A 12,567-nucleotide genomic window follows, 5' to 3' on the forward strand; every position below is an offset into this window, starting at 1 on the left:
ATGTTTAAATTTCCTTTCGTTTTTCGAAAAAACGATTTTATTATAAATAACTGTTGTCTAAAATGCCGAACTTCAAACCGTGCAGGCTAAATGCGCCTATTTCTGTTTTGAACAAAATTCCTGTTTTTGGTTAATATTTCCGTTTAATTTCATTGAAACTGCTAGAAAGTTATAACTGCCGGTCGACAAAGCTGAAGTTTTATAAAAATCTCTGGTATTATAATTTTATGGAATAAAACAAAAGTTAGGTTTGCCATACTATGAGGCAGTTCATCCATGAGAAAAACTTTATCAAATCTGTTTTTAAAGCTTCAATTCTCTCTTAAGATGTTATTCAGAGCTTAGATTTGAGGTTTCAATGATAAAAAATCATTTATTTATCCTATTTAACCTGATATTTTAGGATGGAGGCATTTTTACAAACATGATGGGGGCATTGAAAAACACTCTCTTATTCCACTCTTTAATTAATATTAAACCTCCATAAAAGCTTAAATATGTTTTATTTTTAAAGTTCATTTAAATAAGAAATAAAAACCGTCCAAGTTTTTATGATGAGCTTCTTTATGTATATTTTTAAAAGTCAAAATATTACATCAAATAGTATCCAAACCTTGTATGAATTGTTAAATATTTTTTAGTTTATAAATTCATAAAATTTTTTCTTGCCTTATATTCTAAGCGTATCACCCTCAGAATGCATTGGTTAGATAAGCTGTCTAGTCAGCCATTTCATCAAACAGCCGTAGGGTCATTTAAGCCGATAGGCCCATTTAGGAAACTTTTCCCCAATGGTTGTTTTTACCCTCGATTTTCAAGCAACCAAAAGTCTCGTTGGACAGGTCCAACACATGCAGCTTAATAAAAGTGCTGAAGTTCGTTTTATTCAGCCCAAAATTAAAGTTCTTATTGAAACTTTGAAGTTCCATTACAGATTAGCACGACCTTCTGTTTAGCTCACAAACAAGGTTGCTGAAATAAAAATTCTGTGTTTTTCGAGAAAAAAAAATCTGAAGTTCTGTGATTTGAACCAAAATTTTTTTAATGCTTTTTCCTTTAATTCCATTGAAAATTCATGATATTGTTTGGGGTTTTTTACATTTAAGTTGGGTAAAATCAATTAATTACCAATCTTATTCAATTTTTTTTTCAAAGTAAAAAATCTAAATTTTGTAAAAGCCATTTTGAGGAAATCCATAAAAAATTCAAAAATTCTGTGAAATCTGAGAATTTTCCGAAATTCTGTATTATGTGGCGTGTTTCTGTGATGAAAATTTGCTCAGGGTTGCCAACATTTTTTCAACAATCAGGGAGCTGGTGAAATAAAAGTCAGGCTAAAACAGGCTACGTTAAAGTAACGGAAATTTCGCTCAAAGTGATGACCTTTTTTTTGGTCATCGCTCCACATCTCCACTTTTTCACTTCAGCAATGGTAGGTATCTAATCTAGTTCTTAATTACCCGTTTTACATCACGTTCACAAACATCAGGCATATTTTCTAAAATCAGGGAAATTCAATGGCATATTAGGTTGTCAGGCTGAGCCTCAAAAAATCAGGCAAATCCTGAAAAATCAGGGACATTGGCATCTCTGGCTGCCGGTTTCTCGACATCCATCTCCATTCCCCCAATCACTTCAATTCATCTTACTTAATTGCTTTGTTTTTTACTTTGTTCGATACGTTCATGTTTAGCTTTAAAAATTGAAATGTAACCAATTCCTCGATACAGAGGGTGAATGACCACGAAGGTTAAAATCCTCTTTAAATAAATAAAAATTAAATAGAAAATAGAATAGATACATACATGTCGGCACTCACGCCTGTTCTGCTATACATTTGTTTTATTTGCTTACTCGAGCAATCAAACAACCTAATGCCAAAAATTAGTCGTGATATAAGATTTGAACCGCGATCCTTCGTGACGATAGCCAAACACGTTGCCACGAGGCCACAACTAGATGATACCTTACCGGCAGCTAAAATTCGAAGTTGTTATGAGCTTTCTTAGAATATCTGCAAGCGCAGCCAGCGGCCAACAGCGAATGCGTATGTCAATTATTACTCAACAAAATAACGAAACAGCATATCAATAAACCATCCGTTAAAACAATATCGGTTTAAAAAAATTGAAATTCTCTGTCCATAACATTCAAGCATTAAATTTTACAGATGCTTGACTTCATCTAAATTTTTTTTTCCATGAATAGCTTCAATTGACTTTCAATATATGCTAAATTCATGGTAAGTGAGTAGAGTTGGACGATATTTTTCAAATGAAAAAAAATTAATCCTTTCCTTTACAAGTTAGCTGTAAGTTGTTCTGAGTTAAAATTTCAACGGTAATTATACATTTCAAATACTTCCAAGCTACAAAAAAGGATTTATTGATTACTAGCTGATTTTACCCGGCATTGCTCGGGTTCACATAAAATATCAATCGAAATGAGTCGTTTGACTTTTTGAAACTTTGAAAGCTTTTTGTTCATCATCATAACAAATTGGACCATGTTTGACCATGTGAGCTTTGTAAGTTTTGTTAGTCTACTTAAAATTTTAATTGGGATTATTAGCAAAGTTTATCGTTATCATATTATTGAATAACTTATGGTTTTTAGGTTTTGCTAATAGAAATTTTAAATAATTTCCTTTGAATGCTTATCCATTCAATCACGAAAAAAATTTCAATTTAAGGTAGCCCGGATTTATCCGGATTTGCTAAAACATTTGAATCGAAATTTGAGGTAAGTCATGTCTGGCCCGTTTTCCCGGATTTTGTTCCAAATGCCCGGATTTTGCCCGGATTTATTCACACCATTTTTTAAACGTAACACAAACTGAGATTTTATAATTATTATTATAATTTTTCATTTTTACGTTCAAAAAGAAGTTTTAAATGGCAAGTTTTATAAATAATCATGACTCGTGTTTGGAAGCTTAATATACAATTTAAAATCTGCTGATGTGGTTTGTTGAAAAAAAAATTTGCAAGTATATTTTTCATTATTTATACTGAATCAATCCTCGGTTTTGACCAACTTTGCCCGGATATTGCGGGATATCGGTTATTGCGGGATATCGGTTTGAACATTTTGAAATCAAATGCTGGCCAGATTTTTTGATAAAATTGGCTGGATTTTTCTGGTCCCGATACAGTTCTGGCAACCTTATTTCACCAATTTTTAGGAAGCTTGAATTGAGTTAGCATTTTTTTATCAACTGATAACATTTTTTTTATCTTTTCCATGGGTTATCTAGTGAAAATCCCATGTATTAAGCTTGTTAACAAATGTTAACGACCACTTTTCAAGATCTCCCCGTAGAATGGAATACCCATTTAAGTTTTATTTTGTACTTAGAGATTTCTAAATAGATTTCCGCTGAAACCTCTGCATGTTTTCAATATGCTTTTTATGTTTTCATATAATTAGATGGTAGAATTGAACACATCGATGATCAATAATAACTTAAAATTTTAAAAATTTACATATGAAATTGAATTGTCCAAAACTAAAAACTTCAGATTAAATTACTAAAAGTCTCGTGCGTTGGATTTGGTTTTAATTTTTTTGCATAAAATGAACGTTTAATTGTCTAATTCATATTGTAAATTAAATTCCTACACGGCAATCAAAGTGTTGAGGTCGCAGCCTTGAACTTACAACGCTCAGTTTTATTAATTGTTTCCCTATGAGGAGTTCCGAAATTATGAAAATAGATGGATCCTAAAAGCTGGAACATTATTTTTCAGTCGAAATAGTTATTCAACTGGAGAAGTCAATTCATAATGAACATAAATTAATGTATCCATACTTTACACACTGCATTTTCTAGTAGATTCTCAACCACTGTTCTTCTCAATATATTTCTAACAGGTGAGTACCTAGTTTTTTTTATCCTAAATGAAGGCTCATTATTGCAATCAAATGCCTCGCACCGGTACCACGTGCTTTGAACAGTAGGAGGAAAAAACACCCGCCAAAAGTTCTCCTTTCAAATTTTTAATGCTCAGCAAGCTTTGATTTGCTATCCAGTACACGTGAATTTTAGATGGTCGTTTCTAATGCCTGGCCCATGGTGATGGTGAAAACAACCCCGCCAAAGGAAACGAAAATCGGTCGACAAAATGGTGCCATGACTTTTGGTTCGTGGGAGAAAAAACGAAAGTTCTATGGGAGGGTCCCTTTTCTTAGGTGGGAGGGGCTCAAAACTATTACTAAAACCTTACCATGGTCCAAATACATAACTGTACCAAATTTCAGGCTGATCGGTTAAGCGGTGTGGATTTGTATAAGGTGCATACAAACAAACATATATAGTCCAACTCATCTTTATATATTAGAAGAGAAGATATACCCTTTTGTGTTGGTAGTTCAGATTGCATATTCATGAAATGGCTGTCTTGTCTCAAAAAAGCTATTTAAGGACAGTTTGGAACTTCAAGTTCATAAAAGGCCTTTTAAGTAGACTGAGTCGATTTGGGGTCATTTTTTAATTTCTCAAACCCTGGGATCTTAAAAGCTTCGTTTTGGCCAAAAACTCATCCATGATGTTTTGTAGAATTTATAAGTAATGTTCACATGATTAAATTTGAACTTTTAGGTTTGTATGGAAAATTTGAATTTTTTGTACTGAAAAATCAACATCATTTTTTTTCTTCTGTGGAACCGAGGCAGCTGATGGTTTTTGTGCCTATTTATAAATTCCCTTAAGGAAATTTTCCTCTGAACAACTTTGTTGAAAACTGTAACTTCGTATTTTATTAGACAACAAAGTTATTAGGTGTTGATTGGGGATATGTTTTTGGCATTGATAAAAAATAAATTCAATTGCTATGCTGAGGGCCTAGCAAGGTATTGCAAGACTTATTTTCATGCAATACTTCCCGAGGCTCCAGCAGCGATGTCAATTGAGTTTATTGTTTATCATTGCGAAAAGACATACCCCTGTTAAACAGCTAATAACTTTTTTGCTTAATAAGATACGAAGTTCAGGTCTTTAACGAAGTTATTCGTGGAAAATTTCCTTAAGGAAATTTATAAATTGGCTCAAAAACCATCAGCTGGCTCGGTTCCACAGAAGAAACAAAAATAATGTTGATTTTTCAGTTCAAAATATGCAATTTTCCCATACAAACCCAAAAGTACAAATTTACTCATGTAAACATTACTTATAAATTCTGCAAAACATCATGGATCAGTTTTGGGCCAAAACGAAGCTTTTAAGGTTTGAGAAATTCAAAAATGACCTAAAATCGACTCAGTCTACTAGTTTAGGCCTTTTGAATTTATAACTTTTGAACTAAGTTGATGCATTTGACATATCACAAAAAAGGCTTTTCAAGGATCATTTTGTAACTTTCATGCTCGCATTCGAGAAAATTCTGTTCCGATTCTCTCTGGAACCTTTTATCAGCAAAATTTAAATTTTGGAGGCACGCATTTAAGTTGATTTGGGACTTTTGGTTGCTTGGGTTCCACGAAATTTTTCAATTATTTGGTTTAAAAATTTTCAAATCCGGACATGCTTTTTCTAACTATTTGAAAAATGTAGCAAAATTAAGATTAAAAACAGTCATAACTCTATTTTCCGAAGCGTGTGGTGGTTCAAACAGCCTTCATTTGATTCTTCGAAAATAATTACTCAAGAAAAGTCTCATTTAGTTCCATATTTTCAAGTCCGAACATGATTTTTCTTTACTATTTGAAATGAATAGGGAAATTAAGGGTAAAACTTCCATTCCAGTTTCCAATGCGTGCAGTGGCTAAAATAGGCTTTGTTAGATTCCTCGGAAAAATCACATAAGACACGTTTTATTTGTTCCAATATTTTGAAGTCTATACATGCGTTTTTCTCTGGAATAATTGAAAAATATAGAGTAATTGAAGGTGGAAACAGACAATAACTCAATTTTCTGATACATTTGATAGCTCAGATAGGCTTCATTCGATTCCTCGGGAAAAAACATATTCGATAAGTCTCATTTAGAGTCCGAACACGCTTTTTCTTAACAATTTGAAAAAAGTAGGGTAATCAAGGGTGAAACAACCAAAACTCCAGTTTTCAATGCAAGCGGTGGCTCAAACAGGTTTTGTTAGATTCCTCGAAAAAAAAAATCAAAAATTGGTTTAAAATTTTCAAGTACGACTTCCTTTTTTCTCAACTATTTGAAAAATGTTGGGAAATTGAGTGTAAACAGCCATAACTCCATTTTCCGTTGCTTGCGGGGGCTCAAACAGACTTCATTCGATACATCGGAAAAAATAACATTAGAAATGTGTCGTTTGGTTTGAACTCTTGAAGTGAACTCCTTCTAACGGGGATTGGAAATTGAATTGAAACGCGTTTTTAGTCGCTCATGACGGGCTCAAGAGTAACCGTCCTGGAAGGCGATAACTTTCGGACTCGTCCTCTGGTGGCACTATCTGACCGGTTTCTTCCATGGTGGTCCTCTATGACGTTATTCTTCCATCGGCAGGTTAAGGGCCTTGAGACTCCTCCATTCCCGATGAGCTCAAGCTGTTTGCCGAATCGTGGCTTGTAACGGAATCCGAAGAAACTCTCTCAGAAACTGCCTTCTCTACCTCGATCTCCAGCGGCACCTTGTATTCTCTTTGGACAGCTCACGACTCCTCCATCAACAGATTCCGTTCATAACAGGGTTGTTGTTGTCACGGGCTTGTGATATACGGGCTTGTGTATCACAGCTCAGTTGGCAAATCAGTTGCTTCCTGAGCCGATGTCAGTAAGTTCGAGCCCAAGAGTAAATATCGATCATAGTTATACCGAATATGTTTTTCAATGACTGTTCGCCAACTGCATTGTTGATATAGGTCGCAAATGACATATAGATGTTAAAATGACTATAATCGAAACAAAAAAAAACATGATTTGATTTATTATAGTAAGTAATCGTGCAGCAAAATTGAAGAATCCCCTTGTATTCAAATATTGGCACCAGGATTTGATTTGATGTAACGTTTGAAATATTAACCTTTCCCTATCACCCACCGTAGAATTATTCTAAGGATTTCCTATTCAATTTAAAAGTTTATCCCGTTTTTTTCCACTTCGATGTGATCCTTATTTCTTACCATCGTCAGTCAAGATGTTCCAGGGACAGCGTTCCCCGCGGAAAAGCAAACATTAAAAGAAATTCCCGAATCCCTAGAGAGAGAGAGAAAGAAACATCCTTCTTACCACGGTCAGCCAAAACCAAGACTCAAAAAATGCAAAATCCTCCAAAGCTTTTTATTTGATTGAAATTTTATTTTGCTGCTGTTTTGCGGCAACGACGACCTACCACTTGGTTGCTCAAGATATAAAAAAACAACCCCCGTCGGAATCCCACCGCAGCCGTCCTGATTTGCATTTTAAAGTCATATCCTTCGGGAGACAAATAAGCCATGCAATGAAGGAGAAAAAATGTTCTGAATTCTGGTGCAGGGCGGAGAGAAAGCGCATTTTTATGAATGATTATGAAACGCCCGCAAACTACGGCGCACCCGTCGTAATAAGGATTGTGTAAACGGTTGAAATTTGTTTAGCCTGGTTGAAAATGTTCGAATTGGAGGTGTTTTTCATAAACGGTTATGGAACCATCAAGGACAGATGTCATACACATGCTAAATGATGTTCTGATTAAAGGGTGTTGACTTTCAGAATTCTTTTAAGTAGAAATACAAATGTTGTCATTCGGCCTGAACATTAAAACCCTTCTCACCGAGAATTTGTTTCAAGACTTCATAGCCAAAATTTATCAACTTTAGACACCTTTGAAATTCGATATTTGCAAACTTCAAAGAGTGCTGTAAATTTTGATTAACGAAAGGTTATTTTCAAAATTGTTCAACTTCTCAAATTTAAATGGCCAAGATTTGTTTGTTTTCTGTCCCTTAGTTCCTGATCGAATCGTTTAAATTCAGCCACTTTAAAGTTTTTCAATTGCTCTTTTATCCCAAGTCGTCGTCCCGACTTGTGTCCTTAAAAAGCGTATCCCATTGAATTTTTATTGCCTTTTAACAGTCGTTTAGCTTTATAGCTGCCAGAACCGCGATTTTTCTTCGTGCCATGACTCACACCGGCTGCAGATATTCCCCTTTTTCCAGTCAAAAGTAAAACCGGAAGGGGACGCAAAAACAACAACGGTTTTGCTTTAACAAAAATGAAATGACAGGCAAACTGTTCCCGCGAGAACCGTTAAAAAGCAAGTGGAATGACGTTCGTGGTGCGTTTAGTCGTTCGGTGATTAATTGCAAATTAAGCCCGAGTCTCGAGTCAAACTGGATGGCGAATTTTTTCATCGCGAGGAACCGTTTGGCGTGTTGTTGAATCGCAAAAATTGATTATGAACCGGATTAGCCCTTTCTAAGAGGATGTGTTTATGTTTTGATTTCAGACGATTCGATTGATGTCACCAACGACGAGGATACGGAACCGGTCCAGAACAATTCCAGCATTCCGAGCCTGGTGAATCATCCGCTGTACGGTCAGAGCCCGGTGAGTAGATCTTGGGTGTTATAAAAATGAGCTAAATCTTTAAACTATATCTAATAAGGCTATATCCATTTAGAATTCGGGTAGATACAAACGAGTGTATTTTAAAAACTATTCATTTGATCGAAAAACTTTCTATAAAGGAAATGAAAGTTCTTATATGATATTGAATTTACAAATATATTTAAAAAATTATAGATGATTACAAAAAAATCTTGCTTTGTCATAAAATCTCCTTTTTATCTCTGCAGACTTTTCAGTCAATTATTGTTCTATTATTTTTACCACAGAAGCAGAACCTTTGCAAAATCATGGTATTTTACACAAATATACCTGAAAAAAGGCAATTGGAATATGGTTGGAACCTTTCCATGAGCAGGCATCTCATAGAAGTTTACGTCTTAAATTCGGTTTTTGCATAAATTTCTTTGTCCATCAGAAAAAATCTGTCAAATTGCGTAAAAACCAGTTGCACAGATTGCGATCCATGGAACAGCTCATTAATAGTAATTTCTTGGGTGTCTACTAGAAAGGCATCACTTTTTGCCTGCCGGAGACGAATTTACTGCATTGTTTAGGGGTCTGCATTCTGTTATTCGCAATAATTATTGTCTTTTTATCCATATTTGAGACCAAGGGTTCCACTTCGATGCTTTGTTTGAACTTCGTGAGCATCCTAGAGTGGCTTCTTATACTTCTCAACTATTTGAACCACAAAAATTCAGAAAAAAATTAACAGTTCATGAGTTTTGTTCTGGAACGAACGGGTCACCATGAACCACCCTAAGAGACAAAATGACCCAGTAGCAACCTGATGATGCTGCGCGCATTAACGGCGGTAATGCGCGCGGTAATGCGCGCCTAGGGTACGAAGAGGTTTTTCTGAAGGATCGAGCCAACGTCGATTCTTGGTTCGATCTCTTTTCCCAGCCAACCACCAGCGAAGACGGTAAAAAAAACTAGAGGCCTAAATGACCAGGTTCAGAGGCTTATGTGGCCAGTCAGAGGTCTACATAGAACAAAGCCAGTAATTAGGTCTAAGTAAAATACAGTCCACTATGTTTTAAATGTTTTTTGAAAGAATGTGTGCGGTTTTTCACTTGTCGAAGAAAGGTCTGATGCTATCGATCCAAGCCATCAGGGGCGATCCTGAACAAGTTTTCAAGTCGACAATGAAGAATTTTCGAGGTGATTGTGAAAAATTATTTTAACCATGTCTTTTTGAATCGTAAATATACATCTCAAGCACACCTTAATTTCAAAATCTAAAAAAAAGGCAAGATAGTCCTTTTCATAACCAAAACAACGCTGCCAATATATTGCATATCCAAACTTAAGGAATGTAGCCGCTGTACTTAGCTATTACCGAAATGATGCCCGGATTCTAAATGCTCATAGCCTTAGAAAAAAATTAAAAAAGTTGCTTAGCGAAGTTATAATTTTCCAATTCTTAGTTGTTACTGGTGTCGCATTTGTCAAAATAGTTATAACGACACAAAAAAGTATCACAAATTGATATAGTTTGATGGTTGTTGTTTTCTACCCTACGTTTCTTTATTTTACTGTTCACTTCACTTGTTTTCATGTTTTCATAGAATTACACTGAAAAATCTCCTGGCGTAATTTCAATAAGAACATGCTATTTGAAGTTAATTTTTGCATCTTACTGAAAATCTGAATATGTTATAATTCACTATTACAATTCTACCAATTATGCATTTCAGATTGTTCTGATATAAAAAGCAGAATTTGTAAAAAGTCCAGTCCGGTTATATTGCCCATATTGCATAGAATAAGCCTGGATTCCGGTTTTATTTTTCAAATATAGATGCTTCATCTCAATTCTACATTCCATTCCAAGCAAAGGCTTTTCAAATCTTAAAACTTTATATATTTTTGCAAATCCTTCATCCAATCCTAAAACATTCTAAGCAACAGCCTTCTTGATATTTGCACTTCTTGTCGCGCTTTTTTTGTTTATCAGAACCAAAAAAAAGTCCGCGAGTTCGAGCCCAAGAGTAAATATCGAACACAGTTGTTCCAGATAAGTTTTTCAATATTTGTCTGCCAAATGAAACGTTGAGTCGCGAATGCCATAAAGATGGTAAAACGACTATAATTGGAACAAAAAAAAAGAACCTAAAATATCCGAAAACATTCTTAGCAACAGCCTTTTAACTCTGTGCTTTTCAGTCGATCTTTTTCACCTGAGGCCGAATCAGAAACCAACACACAGCAGCTGTCTTAAAAAAATTCGCTCCCGCGCTAATCCGTCTTTTCTACCGGGGGCTGAATCAGAAACATTTTTTTTCCGTTACAGCAGCCTTAAATATCTGCGATCATTTTAATAATCCGTCTTTCGATCGGAGTCCAAAACAAAAACAAAAAATCTTAACAGTAGCCCTAACAATTTGCGCTACCAGAGCCTATCCGTTTTTTTTTCCAACGGAGCACACACGGGAGATTTTACCTACATTACAATTACTTCAAAATGAGCTTTTGATAAAATTAACTACCTAGTTGTGATATAGAAACATTATTTTTAGTAATTTGCATTTAAGAGCTGTCATGCTTTCAACGAGTTTTTAGATTGCAAAAAGTGTAGTAATTTTGTTAGTATAGTAGAGGCTAAGTATAGTAGAAGCTAAGAATAAAAAGTAAAAAAGGCCCAAAAAAAAATTTGTTTTCAAATTTTTCAGTTTTTTACGATATCTTTTCAAAACGAGCTGTTTTAAAAAAATTTGAGCCACTTAAAATGGAACAGTTTTGTAGAACATACTTCAATAAAAATATTTAGACTGAAACGAGAAATTTTGAAAAAACTATGTAAAAATAGGTGTTTTCAAACCACTGTATCTTGCAAGTTCAGGTAAGTTCTGATAATTTTTTGGTTGTATGATTATCAAGCAGATTTGACGATTAAAAGAATCTATAGTTTTCAACGTCAAACCGTTTCCTTTGAAGCTCTATTATTAATTTAAGGGAGCGATATTCAACGACGGTTTTTGAGGGCTTATAGATTTTTTCAATTTAAAATTAGCCTGATTATAATGTAACCAACACATCAACCGAACTCACCCAAACTAGAAAGATACAGTTGTTCAAAAACGACTTTTTACTGTTTTAAAAAAAGTATTTTTTTATTTGAAAAACTGTGGGAAAACGTGGGCTACCTAATCCAAATTGACTAGATAACGTGCAAAGTTTATGAGTCGATCCAAAAATGAAATTTCGTAATTCATTTAGTCATTTTAAAACAATTTAAGATGAGGAAATAAAAAAGTGATTTGTGTATGATCGGGAAAACTCCTTATATACGATTTATGTTCGTCTCTATCGCATTAGAAAAAATGGACAAAACAGTTTTCAAACTCTTCATTTGGCATAAGAAAACTTCACAGAAAGTAATAAAGTATTTTAAGTTCTGAATGTGTATAAAACCCCGAAATATAGGCTCCTGATTCCCCACAAGCAATGATTTGCAAATTGATTGCGTTTGTGTGGCTTATTGATATGGCCTCCCACGGATGTAATTGCTTGTTTAATGATGTAAGTACATTTTTTAGGCTAGAAAAATAAAACAAGCATAGGGGGAAGTGTTCCTAAATTCGCATGTTGGATAATATGCGCATACAGCCGATTGACGATATGCCTGGAGATTCATCATATCTAATCAGTGCAGTTTGAGGGTAATACGCTTTTAACACATGGCATGAAAAAATTAAATTGTTATTTAAAGTCGAAAAAATTTAAAAATTCAAATAAGATTTTTGTCAGTTTTGTTAGAATATATTGAACTTTAATTATCGTGCGTACAGATTCTGGGAATAAAAATTTCGATGTCTTTTCTCTCTTATCATCTGGAAATCGGAAATTTAACAAATTGAAGCTTTTGGCAAAGTTGTAAATGATAAGATATTGAAATAAGAGACAGGTTCTGAATGCCCATATCAAGGCAGGTTTAATGCCTATATCAAGAAAAATAGATTAGTTTTATAATTTTTTTACTTTTTATCATTTAAACATTAAATCTACGCACAAATCACGATCCTACAGCAAAAAAATATGAACTT

General features: G+C 34.4%; 1 protein-coding gene across 2 annotated transcripts in view; it reads left to right on the forward strand.

Moving 5' to 3' along the window:
* Positions 1-12,567, forward strand: part of LOC129747581 (photoreceptor-specific nuclear receptor-like) — a 171,506-nt gene that overhangs the window by 148,921 nt on the left and 10,018 nt on the right. For both annotated transcript variants that reach the window (XM_055741868.1, XM_055741869.1), the window contains one exon: positions 8,397-8,497. In XM_055741868.1, coding sequence (XP_055597843.1) covers positions 8,397-8,497 — 101 coding nt within the window. The remainder of the gene's footprint in view (positions 1-8,396; positions 8,498-12,567) is intronic.

This window comes from Uranotaenia lowii, chromosome 2, assembly GCF_029784155.1.
Source record: "Uranotaenia lowii strain MFRU-FL chromosome 2, ASM2978415v1, whole genome shotgun sequence".
Lineage (NCBI taxonomy): Eukaryota > Metazoa > Arthropoda > Insecta > Diptera > Culicidae > Uranotaenia > Uranotaenia lowii.